Source organism: Ovis canadensis, chromosome 2 (assembly GCF_042477335.2).
Source record: "Ovis canadensis isolate MfBH-ARS-UI-01 breed Bighorn chromosome 2, ARS-UI_OviCan_v2, whole genome shotgun sequence".
NCBI classification, from domain to species: Eukaryota; Metazoa; Chordata; class Mammalia; order Artiodactyla; family Bovidae; genus Ovis; species Ovis canadensis.
In genome coordinates, this window is record NC_091246.1 from 137,852,225 (window position 1) to 137,871,747 (window position 19,523).

A 19,523-nucleotide genomic window follows, 5' to 3' on the forward strand; every position below is an offset into this window, starting at 1 on the left:
AACTAACACTTTGGCTACTCCCTTGCCAAACACACCATGTGGAAGTTAGCTTATTTTTTACTCAGAAAAATGGTAAAATGTGCATTTCAGGTTTTCTAGAAGACTCAATGGGATTATTTTAGTGTTTCAAAATTTGGTTTTGTACTGAAATGCAAATTTTCCATTCAGCTTTATGGTTCTTTTTCTGTTTTATTTCTGGGTTTCATTATCTTTTAATGCCACAATTCTCCTTTTCTAGTAGGGTCTTGCAACACATTCATATCATATAGGAGCCACTGAAAGGTTCAGGGTAGAGAGCAGCAAGCTCAGATGTATGGTTTTGATTGGCCAGGGTAGCTGCAATGAGAGTTCATTGGACAGGACTCAAGGGAAGCAGGGAGCCCAGGTAGGAGCTGGGGCGGTTAAGGCAGTGGAGAAGGGGAGGGTAGCCTGAGCTTGGGTGATTGAAATGGCACTAGCCTGACACATGGGGACACTTTGGAAGTAGGACTGAGAGGACTTGGTGATGGTTTGGATGCGGGGGAGAACAAAGATGTCATGATGACCTGTAGATTGCCGGGCTGGGCAGCTGGGTGGAGATGGTGATACTTAGTTCCCTGAGCGAGTAACCCTGACGGCAGAGGTGGGTTCACAGGAAGGCAATGAGTTGAGTTCAGGACAATTCACGATCTGGCCTTTACAACACGATGGAGGAGAAGGACAAGCCAAATGGGACTCTTAGCAACTACATCATTGCAACATGGCATGTGAAACTCAGGAATATGGCAGACGCAATCAGGACTAATCCTTACCTTTGAGAACCAGGAAAGATTAGCAGTTCAACAGCTCACAGATTGAAAAGTTGGGATTCGCTGCACAATTGGCCACTTCTCTCTGAAGTCACAAACCTTCAGTCGAAGCCTTCTTGTTTCTTGGAGATGCTCTTTACGCATGTGACTGGCCAGTCTTGAGAATTCTAAATAATTTCAGGTCCTGCCACCACGTGCATGCATTCTTGCTTCTCCTGTTGAAGGGTTGAGCAGAGATGACACTAGCTGGTCTTGCCACCAATGACTTTCCACTTCAAAATGCCAACCCCCAAGTGGGCTTTTGGACATTTTCATTGAGGAAGTTAAATGATCATGGTTGTTAAGTAATCACATCTTCATTACAAGGATATTGCCTCAAACAAGACATTTAAGAGGGGCTCCAAGTCTATTTTTAAACTTTACCCCCCCAAATTGGTATTTTTAAAATATTTTAATTTCTCTTTTCTCAACCATGCCATCATATCTGTTAGTCTCTGATTATTTCTCTTGAGTAGGGTGGGGAATGGAAGAAATCAGAAAATACAGTTCTTATTGCCAACACCCTGGGAATATATGAGTCAACAACAGGAAGTAAAAACCATCTTCTCTCTTTGGCCTTTAAAAAAATAAACAGCCAGCTCAGATAATTGCCTCAAAGTTTTTTTTTAAAAGGTATTAATGATGTAGTTGGACATTTTCAGGTTCAAAGGAAGTCTTTGAACTGCCTGTCATTTGGTGGGGTTCCTCTCTGCCCCTTTCCAGCAAGAATGTAGGAGTGGGGACTTCTAAGAGCACAGCTTCTGCTGGCTTCCTCCCCTGTAGCGCATCTGCTTTCAGCTGAGCTCCAAGAAGTGACTGTGGTCGACTGAGAAGCGCACACGGGCCAGATGATGGCAGACGTGGGTCCTGGTGGCAGAGGGAAAGAAGGCCAAACTCTGCCTGCTGGTATAAACACGGTCTCAGGAATTATGGCAGTAAGACAGAATGCTGTATTCATTTCCCAAGGGGGTCATGCTGGGGTTGTTTTTACAGCAGGATTTTGTAGCAGGTCAGAACGTCCTGACCCTACTCATCCTGACCTTCCCCTGTCTTCCTTCCACTGCTTTGTGGGCAGGGTGGAGGAGGGCTGCTGTTCCCAGAGCTAGAGATCCAGAGATATAGGCCTTGTTTCCACTCTCCCTTGGAGCCCATGGGCTGAGACCCAAGACAGAGTTGTTTAAAACCAATGATAGCAACTTCCACTGCTGGACCTTAGTCATAGGGGAGATAAAACACCAAAGAACCAAAAACAAACAGAAAAATACATAAAACGAGTTTTCAGACAGTGGACAACAGCAACATAGCACAGATTTGTGAGAAAGGGGAACACATGAAATGGGCCCGCCAGGTGTCCCAGCTTACTCCCTGGGGGCAGTGACCAGGCCACAGCACAAGGAGGGGCATCCAGGCAGAGTCAGGGGTCTCACTGAGACAAGGAGGCAGAATCAGGAGTCGAGGGAGGCCGAGGAGGCGAGCGTTCCGGGAAGAGTGGCAGAGAAGGGACGGCTGCGTGAGACAGCGCCAGAGATCTGCAGTGGCCCCTCGAGTCTTCGTGCTGTTCGCTCCCTGCCCGTGAGGAAACCACGGAGGCTGGAAAGATCCAGCAAAAAGGAGCAAGCAGAGTAATCCTCAGAGTTCACCCGGGCAGGGAAGTAGTCCATGCTTCCGCCACCCAGAATTTTAGAGAAAAACCTTGAAATATATGATGTTCTGGGCACAGTTCTCAGAAGATTACTGTCTTAGTAGTGGGGCCAAATTAGCCCTAGACTAAAGTTTGCTCTGGACCCACCAAGGGAAGCTTAAAGACAAGCCTCAAAGGATCATGTTGTTTCTGTTGCTGCTGCTGCTGCTAAGTCGCTTCAGTCGTGTCCGACTCTGCACAACCCCATAGATGGCAGCCCACCAGGCTCCCCCGTCCCTGGGATTCTCCAGGCAAGAACACTGGAGTGGGTTGCCATTTCCTTCTCCAGTGCATGAAAGTGAAAAGTGAAAGTGAAGTCGCTCAATTGTGTCCGACTCAGCAGCCCCATGGACTGCAACTCACCAGGCTCCTCCATCCTGGGGTGCCGTTGCCTTCTCTGCAATAAAACTGAGGAATGTTTAAAGTAATGAAAGCACACATCCCCTGAAGAACAGAATGGCTACCCGTTCCAGGATTCTTGCCTGGAGAATTCCATAGACAGAGGAACCTGGGGGAGTACAGTCCATGGGGTCACAAAGAGTTAGACATGACTGAGTGACTAACACTTTCGCTTTTTTTCATATATATACATAATATACATACTTATACTGACATAGGCATAAAATGTTTCTTGAAGGATGCCCAAGAAACTGGTAACATCAGTTGCCTCTAGGGACAGAAACTAAATCTCTGGGGCAGGGGGTGAAGGGAGATAGTTAACACTGTACATATCGGACCCTTTGTATTCACTAGACTACACGTCTAGTGAATGTATGATCTATTCATAAAATATGGAATACGTATGTACTGGTCACAAGTGGGCTCACGAGTGGAGCCTGACTGGAGTCAGGAAGGACGTGAGGCCCCTCAGCCACCCGGATGGCCAGATGCCTTGGGCTGTGTACCCAGAGTGTAGAGGGTCCTGTCAGTGACAGGCCACTGACAGGGTGGGGGAGCTGAAGTGGGCGTGGGAGCCCCCAGTTGGGGGCTCATATGTAGCCCAAGTTGGGTTTTGAGGTAAATCAACCCTAACCTACACGTGGAGGTGCACAGGAGTCACTGGTTTACTGCCCAGTTCTTTCAGTTCAGTTCAGTCGCTCAGTCATGTCCGACTCTTTGTGACCCCATGAACCGCAGCACACCAGGCCTCCCTGTCTATCACCAACTCCTGGAGTCCACCCAAACCCATGTCCATTCAGTCAGTGATGCCATCCAACCGTCTCATCCTCTGTCATCCCCTTCTCTTCCTGCCCTCAATCTTTCCCAGCATCAGGGTCTTTTCCAATGAGTCAGCAGTTCGCATCAGGTGGCCAAAGTACTGGAGTTTCAGCTCCAGCATCAGTCCTTCCAATGAACACTCAGGACTGATTTCCTTTAGGATGGACTGGTTGGATCTCCTTGCTCAGTAGATTTGGGTTTAAAGGGAGAGCACCCCGAGGACTAGGACTGTTAGGTTGGTTACAGGGATACATAACTCAGTAGAAAGAACAACGTTCTAAAATCAAGATGAAGAGGAAATTGGACACACCCACCCAGGGAGGTCATGAGTTTACTGCCTCTGGACATGTCTAAACACTGAAAGGTCACACTGAGGGGATGTCACAGAAGGGACTCAACATCCCACAGGGGATGACACCACGCACATAATGCTTAGCATCCTTCTGCATGTATATGGAGAGTGAGCAGAAGGGTGACATGTCCCTTTTCTCTTCCGCTAAGAGAAGAGTTAGTCAAACAAGACAGATACCAGTAGCATTTGCACAGAATTTATCGGGTATCACTCGCTGATGAGAAGTTCGTAGGAACACCTGTATCTTTCTAAATACTAGGAGCAATTCTCTTGCTGATGGTACGTTGCACGTAATCACCGTAAACCTCGGAATTTAAATTTGTGGGTCATGCCTTGCCTTCCTAATATTCTAATAGTTCCATATTCTCCCAGCTAACTGCATTTATGTGTAACAAATTCATAGTGTAAGAATTGTTCTTTAAGATGAAGTTCTTGCTCCCTTTGCCTAGAACCAGCACCTGACTAGAAGAAAATGTATTCCAGTATGGCAATTCTGTATTTAAGGAGAGTATGAAATAAAGAGAAAAAGGAATACTGAGAAATATGTACCACCCCCTCAAAAAACTTTATATTCAACACAAAGAAAGCAAGACAGAGAACAAAGAGCTAGATAAAAGAAAGCAATCTGTTTGGGGCTAAGCCAAATAAATTTAAATAGTTTTAGAAATAAATTGGTGGAGTAATTCGAATCATAGGCAGGTGCTATGAACGTAATTTAGTAAATGCTCGGGAACCTGCCAAGGAAGAGAAAAATGTGTTGCTTTTGAGATCATTTCCCAGCAGCTTCATAAAAGAAAACTGATTACAGGAATTTAATAAGTAAAACAGAGCCAGAACTATAGTAATCAAATGAGTTTTTAATTACATTTCATGCAGAAAAAAATTCCAATTTGTGCTCCTGGGATTAAAAAAAAAGTTTAGAGAAATGCTTTTGTAGCAGGAAAATAACATAAACACTAATTTCCATAGGAATTATAGTGGTCGGTTTAATTAAAAGGCTTGATCAGAGCGAAGAGGAGCTAGTGCCAGACTATACTAAAAACCAGGGCATTCGTCGGCCCCTCTCACACTATTGTCTAAATAAAATCGCTGCACTGAGCAGAAAGCAGGCACCTGCATTTTTCTCATGATGTAAAGGGGATTTTGATCACTGCCTGAATTATTATGTTGCTGTGATTTATTATCATATGGAATAACGAATACATCCAGTTTCAAATTAGACGTCATTGCTTGGTGTGATAAATATCACGATAATATGCTCTGTTTGGGGGAAGTGAATGTGAAGGGGCTCACCTAGGCCAGGGTGGAGTGCTCACTGCTCAGCAGGCTCCCTGGTTATTTCTGGACTTCCAGCCCCCACTTAACTTCCATCTAGTCACATCACACTTGTATCTCTGAAACTCCCCAGAGTAGAATGGTATTTAGGGAATGCTTCAGGTCTTCCTAACACACTGCAGTCATCATCAGGCCATTCCATCCTCAACAGAAACAGCTCTTCTTCCTGTTGGAGGACTTCGCTCTGGGGCGCCTGCCAACCACTGGTCAGGCTTGAAGGCTTTCCAGGAGGTGTCCCACAGTGTCGGCGGTTTAGTCACATGGTCACATTTTGCCTCCCTGGTGATGAACGGGACACGCCTGCAGGGTGTCTCCATGGGACTAGAGGTATAATCTGTGGCCACACAGCGCTGATCAAGGCATTTCCAGGGGCTAAGCCCTCACAGCTCCATGATCCTTGCTTTATTCATTGCTGTGTCCCAGTAGAGCGGTGATCCAAGATTTGTGAGGCTGGACGTTTGTATTGTTTGGGAATAGGGGACCGTTTTTTTTTTTTAAATGATACAAAATTAAGTGCAAAACAGATGTTTAGAAGGGTCTCCTGCAAGCGAGGAGGCTGGATCCTGACCTGTCTTAGCCTTGGGGTCGGTCAGCCTCTGGCCACACCCTACATTTTCTCTCCCTCATTTCTTCCCCACCCCTCCATCTGTCCCTCTCTTCCACACTCCCTTTTCTTTTCTCTCGGGTCTATTTCCACGCATGCTCTCAAGCTGATCTGTACACTGAGCACAGTTCCCTGATCCCATGCTTTAAAAAATGAGCTCCTCTCATTTCAGGACTTTACCTGGCCTTTCTCATTCAGGTGAATCCACCCAGAATCATCTATGGTAGAGCAAATGGTAGGTTTCTTTTTGTAAAAATTTCAGTTCCTGGTCTATTGAGATCTGGAGCCCTCCTTAGCAGGCAAAGATACACATATTGGTAGACATGTGTGAGCTGAATATTTTGTTTCCTATTTGATGTAAATTTAAAACAGGATCATAATCAAATTGGCTGGCACCCCCTGGAGCAGTACACAGACATCTGCCTTATTTTCTCATTTTCTCTGTAAGTTCTATTAATACAACACCGTGATGTTAAGTGCGTATTTGCTTCTTGTAAATAGCTCATGTTTACCAAAATAATCATCATTTTCATTTCTTACAGCCCATTTCCATTCTCCTCACAAGTGAAAGCTAGAAAATCATGGCCACGATTGGTTCATCTCTCCCCCACCTGCTTGTGTTTTATTGTAGGCACTGGTGAAGGTCAATGTGAAACTGAAGCCAATGCTGGATTCCGTGGCCACCAACAGAAGTAAGTGGGAAGAGTTGCACCGGAAAAGGCTGCTCGTCTCCACGGCTGCCTCCGCCCCCTCTGCCAACGTCACGGAGACCAGGGATGACAGAAACTAACCCTTCAGGCCAGCCGCTGCTGCAAGATGACTGCGCCCTGGAGAGCCGGCTTCGGTCCCGCACACCATTCTTTTGTTCCTTTAAGCTCAAACAGACATAAAACCTCAGGGATGTGCTGAGACGCATGCCTGGACTTTCACCTTGAAGTGTGGTGTCAGCAAAAAGGACAGAGGAGGAAGTGGGGGCAACAAGGACACCCCAGGACCCTCACCTTTCCCTGATGAGCAAGAAGATTCTGTGCTGAGACGAAGAACCTGGGCAGAGGGCAGCTGTGGGTCCAGGACCTGAGGGTGGTTGGCCCTGCTCACTCGGAGCTAAGGGAACACTGAACAGTGAAGGCGTCATTAGCTCTGCTTCATTTTGCATATGGCTATTCTGTTTGTTACAAGCCAAACAATGCCTGCCTTTGCTTCTTCTCCCAAGCTCCCTTTTGTGCCAGACTGTCCTTAGAATCCCAATTTGTATTCTGTGAAGATATCTTATTTTTAATCCTAAAGCTTCTTAATGATAGATCAGAGCCTTCAGAATTGCCTACCTAAAAGAGACACCTATATTATCCTTACAAAAACCAGCCATTCCCAGTTTCCCCTAAAAATGTCCATGGTAGGAAAACAGCAAATGTGTTTGTCTGATTGGTGTTTACCCAAGATTCGTAACACTGCATTGGGACTGAGGTCCCCTTTTTCAGTTTTTAGATTCAACCTTCAATGTAGATCAAGGCTTCTCCTAGCAGGAATGGATTGATAGACTTTAATTAAAGTCAGGATGAAAGAAAATCTATAGGTGGATTTACTATGAGTGACATAAGAACATTCAAAACTATTTCCAACAGTGAAACATTTCACAGGACACAGCAGAGCCACGGAGAATAATCATTGACAATTAATAAACCTTGAGTTCTAGTGATGAGTTTCAGCACAAAGTTTAAGGTTACTGCCGGTGCCAACTGAAAGCCAAATGGAGGGCTCCCCAGTTTTGGATTTTTCCTTAAGGATAAAATATAATGCTTGAAAGATTAAGAAATAACAGCCCAGTCAGTGAACAAATATCCTACAGAAATCCAGGTTTAAAAAAGGTAAGAATGCATGCATGCTAAGTTGCTTCAGTCATAACTGACTCTTTGCAACCCTATGGACCGTAGCCTGCCAGGCTCCTCTGTCCATGGGAGTCTCCAGGCAAGAGTAGCAGAGTGGTTGTCATGCCCTCCTCTAGGGGATCTTCCCAACCCAGGGATCGAACTCGGGTCTCTTACATCTCCTGCACTGGCAGGCGGGTTATTTACTACTAGCATCAGTTGGGAAGCCCATAGATAAGAATAAGCTCTATTAAACAGATGCAGAGATTAGGACGCTGAGAGACTGAGGACACTGTACGCCCTATCCAAAGTCCCCGCTGTGGGGCTTCCCTGGTGGTCCAGTAGTTAAGAATCTTCCACCACAAAGGAACGAAGACCCTGCATGCCATGAGGTGCAACCAAAAAAAAACAAAACAAAACAATGCTGGGCTAGAAGCTAGGCTTGTACCCTAGCTCTGGCACTATTCACTGGATGGCTTTAGACAAATCACTTAACTTTTCCCTTTTTCCTCATTTGTCAAATGAGATTACACTAAGAAATTATTTTCAAACATAACTTAACCTTAGAACTCTTCGTTCAAATAAATCTTACAAAGAATCCCCAAGACCTAAAACATCTAAAAGTCCAAGTCCTCTGTTTGAAGCTGGGTTGGGGGAGCCCTATGAAGCCTCACCTCTTTGATTACATACCTAGCGGCCCATAAGGGGCCTCTGAGGAATTTGAAAATCTTTGGGCCAGATGAACCTTGAAGCCCAACCCAGTTCCAAAAAAATTTAAAATTTAAAACCACATCTGTTCTTGTTGTTGCTGGTCAGTGTCAGTTATTAACTTTACTCAGAGAAAGAGGGGCCAAGTTCCACCAAGGACATAGTCTTCCTGGCACATAGTAGACATCGGGGAAATGTTTAAAGAATGAGTAAATTAAGGAACCAAGACAGAAGTAAGGGAAGAGCAAGGTAACCATGAGGAAGAAGAAAGACTACATGAGCAGAAACGGAGGAAAAGAAAATCATTAACCAGGCAAATGGGGGACGAGGAGGAGGAAAAGGAGGGGAACCAAAAGAAAACGACTAACAAGGAAAATACAGGGCCCACTGCAGGTGGTAAGAGATGGCCAAAGGGAGGGTGAGCATTAATCCAAACAAGGGAAAATGGCACATGCTATAAAAAAAATGAAGGTATGTCCTGTCATCAATTGCTTAGAAAAGAGAGATACTTGAGTAGGGACGGGATTGACAAAAGAGAGAAGGCAGGCGTGGGAACCCTAAAAAATAATGTTCCCAGCTACCCTCTACCACTGTCTCTGTGGGGAAGACTGGAGAAACTCAAGGAGAAAATAAGTGCAGGGAAAATTGCCTCTGCAGAGCAGGTAAGAGGAGGTTGTTCAGATTTATGGATTTTATTAAGCCAGTTTCCCGAGTCACTCAGCTATAAAGGAAAATAGCTTCTGCTGGGCTGTCTCCCTCCTTCAGGTGAGGAAAAAAGGGTGGGTGGCAGCAGGGGTAGACCCTGGTGTGTGTCTGTAGCTAGAAGCACTGCAGGTGTTTCCAGCTGTCGTGTCACATCACGTTCGTATCACAAGCGGGAATTGAACATCAGTCCGTGTGAGGCAGAGATGAACCCACATCTGTCATCCTCCCCAACGACAGATAAGTAAATAGCCCAGAAAGATGGATGCCAGTGTATCTAGAGCAAAATTTCAAAGCATGTGCTTTATGATAAAACTAGACCCGGGGTCCGATGGAGACTGCAGGCAGCTACACGCGCTGTGGCTACCCTGAATGTTGATGCTGCATATTGCTAAGGGGAATGTAATTTATAGCAGAAACCCTACGGCTTCCACTAAGGTTGAGTTTTCCTCTCATTTTCTTGCCTTTTTATTGGCTCCACTGCACGGTTGCCAATAGCAACATCCACTGGTGGCAAGGGGAGCTCAACACCACTGCAATCTGCCATCCAGTGGGGCCCTGACAATGTCAACCATCAATCAAGTGGCTGTTTGTAATTGCCTCCATCTATTTCTCCTGTCTCAAGGTATCTTTCCTATTGTGGGTCAAAATTCAGAAACTGCTGACTAATGCCCAGGTCTGTTCCTCCAGGACGCAACAGTAGAAAAGGAGGGTAGCAGGCTCCCAGGAGCCAACAACCCAGAAGGTGAGAGGTTGAACTTGGGAGTTTGGGGTATTTTAAATCTAAGTAATGTATACCTTTAGAAGAATTTGAGGTATGTGTGGTTACCCATATAATCTGCTTTCCCAAAACAGAAAAAGAGAAAATTTCCCAATTGTTATTATTAATGTTTATTTCCTATTGGAGGAAGGAATTTAAATGTGAACCTTCTTATAAAACCTCCAACTGATCAAATGTTCGGTTCTCTTGGCATTTATGGTTGAAATGACTTCATCCTACTTTGTCCACGAGGTGTATTTTTCTCAGGCAGGCTATTTATCATTTTATTAGTCAGTACGTGGATAATACATGCACAACCTACAATATAGCTGGCAATCCCGGCCAGGAGGGACAGCTTGGCAGACTGTAAAGGGCACCGCCCCAGCGCACAGTGGATGGGGCTCCCCCTGGCCTGGCTTGTTATCTTGGGACCCTCAGGTCTCGGATTTTCCACCTGTAAAATAAAAGCCCTGACTTTTATTCAGTTCAGTCCTATACAAAAGGAACAAGCTGTGTTTAACTTTAAAAAATTATTCCATGTAATTGTCTTATTCACTCTTCTCAAACAAGATAGGGATAAAGAGGTCATCTCCTCCCTAAAGACAAAATAAAAAGTTTCATATATGGAGTAGATACAAAAACAACCTTAGCACAGATATGTCTGAGCCTGTCTCTAATGATCATAAAAGACATGGTCATCAGTATAATTTTTTTAAATATATTGTTTTATTCCATAAAGGACAGCTTTAGATTATCTCATAGCATAGATATCCCATAAATGGTAGTCAGTTTAATTTCGAATTTATAAAGTGAGTCAAAAGAAGTTAAAATTGCATGTTTTCTGTTTCTGAAATCTGCAATGTCCACATAGTTCCAGGTATTTTATATTTAAATACCCAATGGGTTGGGTTAGAAATAATCATTAAAATTTTGTTAGTGAAATAACCATCTAATATGAATGCTACAGGAATTCAGTTGCTTTTTTCATGTATCAAAATTATCATATTTGATCCACTTACCTTAGGTCATTAAACAGAATCTGCTCAATTTACTTTGTGGTAGAATTATTTTAAAATCCATTCCTCCTGCTGACTCAGTGAATTATAGAAAGATAAAATACAGTGTCCTCTCCATTAATAGTGTGACAAACTCCTGCCAAGTGGGACAGAAATCTAACAGATTAAGGGGAGATTTACATATAAAGAAAAACGTTTGGGCTGGAAAAACAATATTCAAAAGGGGTTCATTAAAGCAAAAGAGTAAAACCTAATTTGGGAGCCTAAAATCCATGGCAGTGCCACTGCAGTGAAGCTTCACTGTCTGCTTCGGAATAACAGTCTCGGAAACAGTTGTCACGTGCTGTAAAGAACTCCCGAACCTCACACGTATCAGGAAATGCAAAGGTTGAGTCTGACTATAAGAAGCCAAAATTTCATATGTTCCATAAATGAAACATATAGACGGCAGGAGTGACGTGTCTGGGGCGTTTCACATTGAGCGCTAAACAATGCCTGAGGCCACGCTTCCGTTGCTTGTGCCCCTTTTCCTCAGCTGGTAATCTTTTCTAATTTAATTTTCAATGTTCTTACATATTTAGTCCATCTCTCAATAGCACTAAAGATAAGTCAGTCACCTGTGTAGCACATCCCTACTAATATTGTTGAACATATACACTGGTACAAAAATGTTTGTTTTACTGAGTGAATAAAGTATTTCCTATTAAAAAAAATGTGTTATTTCAGGCCACCATTTATCTTTGTGTTCATTTTCTGTGTATGTGTATTAGAATCTCGATTATTTTTTCTTTAGATTTAGATGAAATCATATTTAGATGAATTTTTAAAAAAACACAAATAGCACTGTATGGAAACAAGAGTTTAGGTCTTGGTGAATCTCATCCTCTTGGGGAAAAATATTTTTGCCATTTTATTTTGATGTACAATAATCTAAAAAGGACCCCCTACTGATTTGCTTTTAATTATTATTGTTTTACAGAAAAGAAGCAAAATATGTCTTCAATTGACTTATCGGACATCACTCCCTTTGTGTAGATTTCCCAGGCTGATGTGTCATTATAGGAATACTACATTATAAGACTGCTTGACCATTTCACAAGCATCTAATCCATGATTTTGAAACTGCTTTAAGGGAACTAAAGATCTTTGTTTTTAACAAAATGCTTAAAGCTTAACTAAACCTCTAAAATACTCTTTTATTTCCCTTGAGAAGGATGATTTAAGGGCTGAAAGAGACAGGCAGGCATCCGAAGACGTAGGATTTAAATTCTGACTGTCCATTTAGCCCATTAACTTTGTCTTCATCTGTGATGTCTGCTTGTGTAAGATGATAGTGGGACAGCCCTGTCCACGGAACGTCTTAAAGATGACAAAAGGTTCTTAGAATTACTGAAGTTTTTCTGGAGGGATAAGAGTCTGCAGCCCAGTGCAGACGAGTTCCCTGTGCCTGTTACAGACTGCTCAAATTTGCATGGGCAATTAAACAGGGGGATCGCATCAATGCAGGGCCGCCAGCCACTGACGCCATACAATTACACAGTGGCTTCGGTGCTTAAACTTTAAAATTCTTACACCATTGTGCCTGTTCTATTAGAACAAACTGCAGCAAATGATCCAAAGCGGATTCCAATGACTGGAGAGGAGGTGCTCAGGGGGAGAGGAAGAGGTGCAGTCTGGCCCCTACTGGCCAGCTTAAGCAATCACCAGTCCCCGCACGCTGACTGAGGCAACCACACGTTTCTTTGTGCTTTGTAGTCCATACTTTTCAGGTGGAGCCAACGGTAAGAATTACCTAATTCACAGCAGGGCTGTGAGGATTAATGAGGGAAGTTAGGCAAAGCAGGACCTGGTCCTGGTACAGAAAGTACTGCATAAACACAGGGGCTTAGACTAGCTCTTTGTTTGGATGGTTGATTGATTTCATTAAATGCAAGTATCCACAGTTGTGCCTTCTCTGGTAACTGCATTTATACACAGCAATGTTATTGTGCTCTTCCTAATAAGTTAATTTCAATAATGACACCATAACCCCCCAAATATAAGGTATTTGACTTAAAAAAAAAAAGGTATAGCCAAGAAGGAAATCTAATTAAAATATTAATAAAGCTGGAACCACCAGTGATAGGAGAATTCATGAGGTTAAATGTCTTACCATCTGAGCATAAATGTTCCCAAGTGTTGATCTGGTACACAATTTTTCCAAAACTCTTAGATTGAATAGATGCACCGAAAAGTCAATCAATTACATTTCCAATTTGACAAAAATTTATTATTTCTGCCCCCTTTGTGGTGGAAGATTTTGGGGGGTGGGAAGGAAGGTGCAAGGGGACTGAACCAATAAGGGGGCTGGCCACATCCTGAAGAAAATGGCTTGAGATGAGAGGGCTCAGACCTAACAACTGGAAAATGGTTTTGCAGGAAGTCTTCCTTTGTCAAAGAAATTGTCTGACCCCAGCTACGGTTGTTGAGATGTTCATAAATTACCAATGTTTATCAACAGGAAGTGATTACATTTAGAGGATAAATAAAAAAAACATACTTTCCAACTAGTTTTAAAAGAGAATGTCAAATAGATTATACATAAAATAGGATATGGAATTTGGTCACATTTGACAGGCAGAAATATAAGCATGTTAAGAACCAGACATCATGCTTTTAGCTCCTATCCATTTTGCCCAAATGAAATTCTTCTGTGTGGTAAATATGCCTCTCTTCATACAGCAAAATCCACTCTTTTTACTGCAACCACCAAATGCTTTCTTATTGCTAGAAATGGTACAATACACTAACTTTTTGATACATGCTCCAGCTTTCCAAGATTGTCTTGGAAACAAAATGATCCTTTATGACATTTTATAATATCCCACCCCATTTATTGCTTTCCAGAATTTCTATCATTAATTAAAGGGCCTTCTTTCACCATCCCCTGCCCCTCCCCCCAAACCCTAATCTATTCCCCAACTGCCTGTCATAGACTAAATAAAAGTCGGTCTATCACAGCAGCAGGCATGGTCATGCCAATTTCACAGTGTGATTTGTGCACTCATTTCATTTTGAAAATGACCCTGCCCTCCATCTGTCTAAGCCGAATGTCCTGCTTTTTCCAAGCCAGGCCTCAGGAGCAGCAGCACATGAAATAAGGAGGAAGAACGGCTTCCCTCCTGCCCACTTCAGCAGCCATGCTCCCAAACAGGTACCAGCACAAAGAGGGGTCCCTGCCTGTAGGGAGGGGAGAAGTCTAGGGGAGAGCAGAGGCCTTCTATTTTGCTTCCATTCCCAAGAGGCATTTGAAGGTGAATGCTTTCATGATGCAAATACAACCCTGAAAATCAGACTGCTTGATTAAAGATACAAATGATAATTTCTTATTTCCATATTCAATAGCACCTCACCCAAAGTATCAGATTACACAAAAGGATTTTAAAATGTTAATACTGAGCTTGAGTTTCCAAGGGACAAGTATAGTCAGGTAGTCATAAAGGTGAAGACCCTCCCCCAGCCACCCAGCCCACTCCTGGATTACTGAGCAGCAATAGCAAGCATCCCTCAGCCCAAGCACCTCCCTGGCTTGAAGGCCCTAAAAGGGTGTACCCAGAAATTGAGTTGAAAGAAGACTCAGAGTACAGTTATAGTGGACCTTATCCATTGCTTTCTCTGGGGATCTTAGGTGGGCCAGAATGCTATTCAACCCATCTGAAATGGGTACAGTTTGTCCTTTTCTCAGTATCGTGAAGTGGAAGGTTTCTTGCCTGGTCCCACCCAGAAGAACAGAAATCTTGTCAATTTCTCAGCAAGGAAAGCTGAAAGAGCACAGAAATTCAATTGCTTTAGGATATAAGCAATGTTTCCTGCCAGCTGTACTAGGTGACTAGGAACTATACCATCCCCATTAGTTTCTTTCTAACACCTGCTCACAGCTACAATTCAGATATGGAAGTTCAAATGTCTATTGCACACACCAACTTGATTGGTTGTTTTAATGGAAGGAAAAAAGACACTACTTTTCCAGCACACAATGTGGCACCAAACACAGGGCCTTTACAAACTCATCTATAGGAAATATATGGAATAAGTTACAAATAGTCACTATTTCCTACTGAAACTAGCTGCTGAATATCATGGCAACACTGCTGTGTGCTCTTGAGCAAATTCTTTGCTCAAAAAAAAATTTTTTTTGCTGTGTGGTCTTGAGAAAATTCTTTACAACTTTCTAGTACACAGATTCTGTACCATGTAATAAAGAGAACACATGTGGTGATTAAGATTAGAAATAAGGTACATCAATTGTCTGAGGGCAATACAGTATGGTTAGTGGTGGCACTGGAATTTATACACAGAAAAGATGTTATGGGCAGCAAAAGGACTTGATTGGCTCTTTAAGTATACAGGAAAGACATGATTTTATTTGTACACTGTTTACTTTGGTACTGGATAGGCCAACGTAGATCATGAATGATCAATGGAGACGTAGGGGGATTGAGGAAGATTGGTTTCTTACATGTAGTGAAAGTTGGGGAGCCAGACCAATAGATATGACTACGATTAAACACTAACATCTACTCAGTAATAACTGTTCTTTGTGGAGGGCGGAGGGAACACCTGGATCTAAAATTGAACGTCTTCCAGTACCAGAAAATATTCACAAAACCATTGCCCATCGTTAACTTGCGGAAACGACAAAAATAAGAATTATTATCTACTGCATATTACTTAGAAAGTGTGCCAAGGCAGCTTAAAAAGAGAAGCTACTCTAATTCCAAAAGAATTCCGAAGAGATATTCCACCTTTTCTTCTCATTAAATTATAAAAACTAACCGCGAAACGACACCATGAGTATATATTGCAAAGTGTATAAGGCTAAAAACGTAAGGGGCTTCAGATCGCAAACCTTTCTTCCCCCAGCCAGAGACAGGTGACACAAAAGCCGGCCAGCAATTTTAATCAACAACACTAATGGAAGGCAAGAGGGTCCGTCCTGCAGAGACTACGCCTCCCAGCATGCAGCGCTGCACGTCCCGACGCCAGCGCGATCCGACCAGTGCCTGCCGGGAAGTAGAGTTTCCGTTTCGGAACTGCCCCGAGGCCTTTGATGTATCGTGCGTGACTCATCACCTCCGCAGCCCGGGGTTCTCGGGGACTAATACAGTAGTTTAAAAATTCACTTCAGTGATTCTTTTATATTCCTTACGCAGTTTTCCCGTTGCCAAGTAATATCCGGACAAAAGTTTTCCGTTTCCGGTTGGCATGTTGCCTTGGTAACTGGGATGCACAGCCGCGGAGGCAGTTATGGCGGGGCTGGGCGGTGAGCCCATCCCCGACGGGGAGTTCACCGCGGTTGTGTACCGGCTCATCCGGGATGCCCGGTACTCCGAGGCCGTGCAGCTGCTGGGCGGAGAGCTCCAGCGGAGCCCGAGAAGCCGCGCCGGGCTGTCGCTGCTGGGCTACTGCTACTACCGCCTACAGGAGTTCGCGCTGGCTGCCGAGTGCTATGAGCAACTGCGCCAACTGCACCCGGAGCTGGAGCAGTACCGCCTGTACCAGGCCCAGGCCCTGTACAAGGCCTGCCTCTACCCAGAGGCCACCCGTGTGTCCTTTCTCCTCCTGGACAACCCCACCTACCACAACCGGGTCCTCCGTCTCCAAGCCGCGATCAAGTACAGCGAGGGCGACCTGCCCGGGGCCAGGAGCCTGGTGGAGCAGCTACTGAGTGAAGGAGGAGAAGACAGCGGGGGCGAGAACGAGCTGGATGGCCAGGTCAATCTGGGTTGTTTGCTCTACAAGGAGGGACATTATGAAGCCGCGTGTTCCAAGTTCTCTGCGGCCCTGCAGGCTTCGGGCTACAGGCCTGATCTTTCCTACAACTTGGCTTTGGCCTATTTCAGCAGCCGACAGTATGCATCCGCCCTAAAGCATATCGTGGAGATTATTGAGCATGGCATCCGCCAGCACCCAGAGCTGGGTGTGGGCATGACCACTGAAGGCATTGATGTTCGAAGTGTTGGCAACACCTTAGTCCTTCACCAGACTGCTCTGGTGGAAGCCTTCAACCTCAAGGCTGCCATAGAATACCAACTGAGAAACTATGAGGCGGCCCAGGAAACCCTCACTGACATGCCACCAAGGGCAGAGGAGGAGTTAGACCCTGTGACCCTGCACAATCAGGCACTAATGAACATGGATGCCAGGCCCACAGAAGGGTTTGAAAAACTACAGTTTTTGCTCCAGCAGATCCCCTTTCCCCCAGAGACCTTTGGCAACCTGTTGCTGCTCTACTGTAAATATGAGTATTTTGACCTGGCAGCAGATGTCCTGGCAGAGAATGCCCATTTGACTTACAAGTTCCTCACACCTTATCTCTATGACTTCTTGGATGCCATGATCACTTGCCAGACAGCTCCTGAGGAGGCTTTCGTTAAGCTTGATGGCCTAGCAGGGATGCTGACTGAACAGCTCAGGAGACTCACCAAACAAGTGCAGGAAGCAAGACACAATAAAGATGATGAAGCTATCAAAAAGGCAGAGAATGAATATGATGAAACCCTTGAGAAGTACATTCCTGTGTTGATGGCCCAGGCCAAAATCTATTGGAACCTTGAAAATTACCCAATGGTAGAAAAGATCTTCCGCAAATCTGTGGAATTCTGTAATGACCACGATGTGTGGAAGCTGAATGTGGCTCATGTTCTGTTCATGCAGGAAAACAAATACAAAGAAGCCATAGGTTTTTATGAACCCATAGTCAAGAAGCATTATGACAACATCCTGAAAGTCAGTGCTATTGTGCTGGCCAACCTGTGTGTTTCATATATTATGACAAGTCAAAATGAAGAAGCTGAGGAGTTGATGAGGAAGATTGAAAAAGAGGAAGAGCAGCTCTCCTATGATGACCCAGATAAGAAAATCTACCATTTCTGCATTGTGAATTTGGTGATAGGGACACTTTATTGTGCCAAAGGAAATTATGACTTTGGTATTTCCCGGGTTATCAAAAGCTTGGAACCTTATAATAAAAAACTAGGAACTGATACGTGGTATTATGCCAAAAGATGCTTCCTGTCATTATTAGAAAACATGTCAAAACATATGATTGTACTTCGTGACAGTGTCATTCAAGAATGTGTTCAGTTTCTAGAACACTGCGAACTTTATGGGAGGAACATACCTGCTGTTATTGAGCAACCCCTGGAAGAAGAAAGAATGCATACTGGAAAGAATACAGTCACATATGAATCCAGAGAGCTAAAAGCTTTGATTTATGAGATTATAGACTGGAATATGTAGTAATGTCTAATGATGGCTTTTATCAAAATGGCTCTGTTAACTTTATATATTTGCAACTCTTATCTTTGTTCTTTGGTGTTTTCACATTTGTTGTACATTGAAATTTGTACACTTGAAAATTATAATGAAAATAATTTAGATGTATCTTTTGAGAAACATCACAAAAGGATTATAATAAGAAGAACTTGAACCTTAGAAAGATTTATGAAAAATTCAAAAGTGAATGGGGAAATGTGTCCAATAGTATTTGTAATGCCTACATCTCCTCTCCTTTGTATCTTTTGTGTTTTGCTGTACTCTGAAAATATCCTGCACGAGAAGATTATATCCTCCAGGGACCAAGCACTGTCAAGTCCAGAACTCAGTTAATGTGTAGGACATCTGGAGATTAATAATAATCTCAAAGATTTCATGTTATACTCCCAACAATTTATCTTTGAGTAACATTAATTTGTAATGCATATGTTTTGCATAGATTTTAGTATGTCTTGGCAGAATTTTCCAATACAATTGTAATGCTTTCTTTTTTTTTTTGTAATGCTTTCTTTAACAAAAATTCTTTATATCCCAATTTTTTTTTTAACCTGCAAGATTTAGTAGGAAATTATACCATAACAAAACTATGGTGCTGTGGTGTGGAGACAATAAACAACTGATAAATTTTCATGGTTTTCTTTTGTCTATTTGTTAATAATTTGAATATATGATGTTACTTTTTTCTTTAACTGATTAATAACACTTATTAATAAAGTTCTAAGATACCCTTAAAACTTGGTTCTTAATTCTTGTTTCTACTTAGGACACATTAATACTGGACTTTGTTTTTATGTTGTAACCTCTTGGAAAAAGAAAAATATTCTACAAAAAAAATATTCTATTCCAGTCACCCCATCAAAGTCTTCTACTCATACCATAAAATGGTATCAATGATTCTGAAACCTTATGCCATTTAATACAAGCTACAAGAGATTTATTATTTGTTTCCTCCACCCCTTATACCTTTGTTCTTCATAAAAGTGACTGGCATGGCCACTTAACCTGGTTTAGAAAAAGTCAACAACATTAGGTTGACCCATATGAAATTGCTGATTTTAAAAGTTTTCAGCCTACAAAAACAGCAGTTCCCATGGTTCAACCTAATAGCTTTCAATGAACAGTAGGAATTCCTACTATA

At 43.1% G+C, this 19,523-nt stretch overlaps 2 protein-coding genes across 2 annotated transcripts in view; both read left to right on the forward strand.

The window, feature by feature from the left end:
- Positions 1-13,010, forward strand: part of PDE11A (phosphodiesterase 11A) — a 429,146-nt gene extending 416,136 nt beyond the window's left edge. The window contains exons 20-22 of the mRNA XM_069577105.1: positions 6,649-8,986; positions 9,918-10,037; positions 12,048-13,010. Coding sequence (XP_069433206.1) covers positions 6,649-6,807 — 159 coding nt within the window. The 3' untranslated portion in view covers positions 6,808-8,986; positions 9,918-10,037; positions 12,048-13,010. The remainder of the gene's footprint in view (positions 1-6,648; positions 8,987-9,917; positions 10,038-12,047) is intronic.
- Positions 13,011-16,137: 3,127 nt separating this feature from the next.
- Positions 16,138-19,119, forward strand: LOC138432756 (intraflagellar transport protein 70A). The gene has a single exon (XM_069574281.1). The coding sequence runs from the start codon at positions 16,355-16,357 to the stop codon at positions 18,347-18,349; it is 1,995 nt and encodes a 664-aa protein (XP_069430382.1). The 5' UTR covers positions 16,138-16,354; the 3' UTR covers positions 18,350-19,119.
- The last annotated feature ends 404 nt before the right edge of the window (positions 19,120-19,523 follow it).

Excerpts from the sequence above, each read along its gene's own strand:
- LOC138432756 (XM_069574281.1), top strand. The coding sequence starts at position 16,355 with ATGGCGGGGCTGGGCGGTGAGCCCATCCCCGACGGGGAGTTCACCGCG.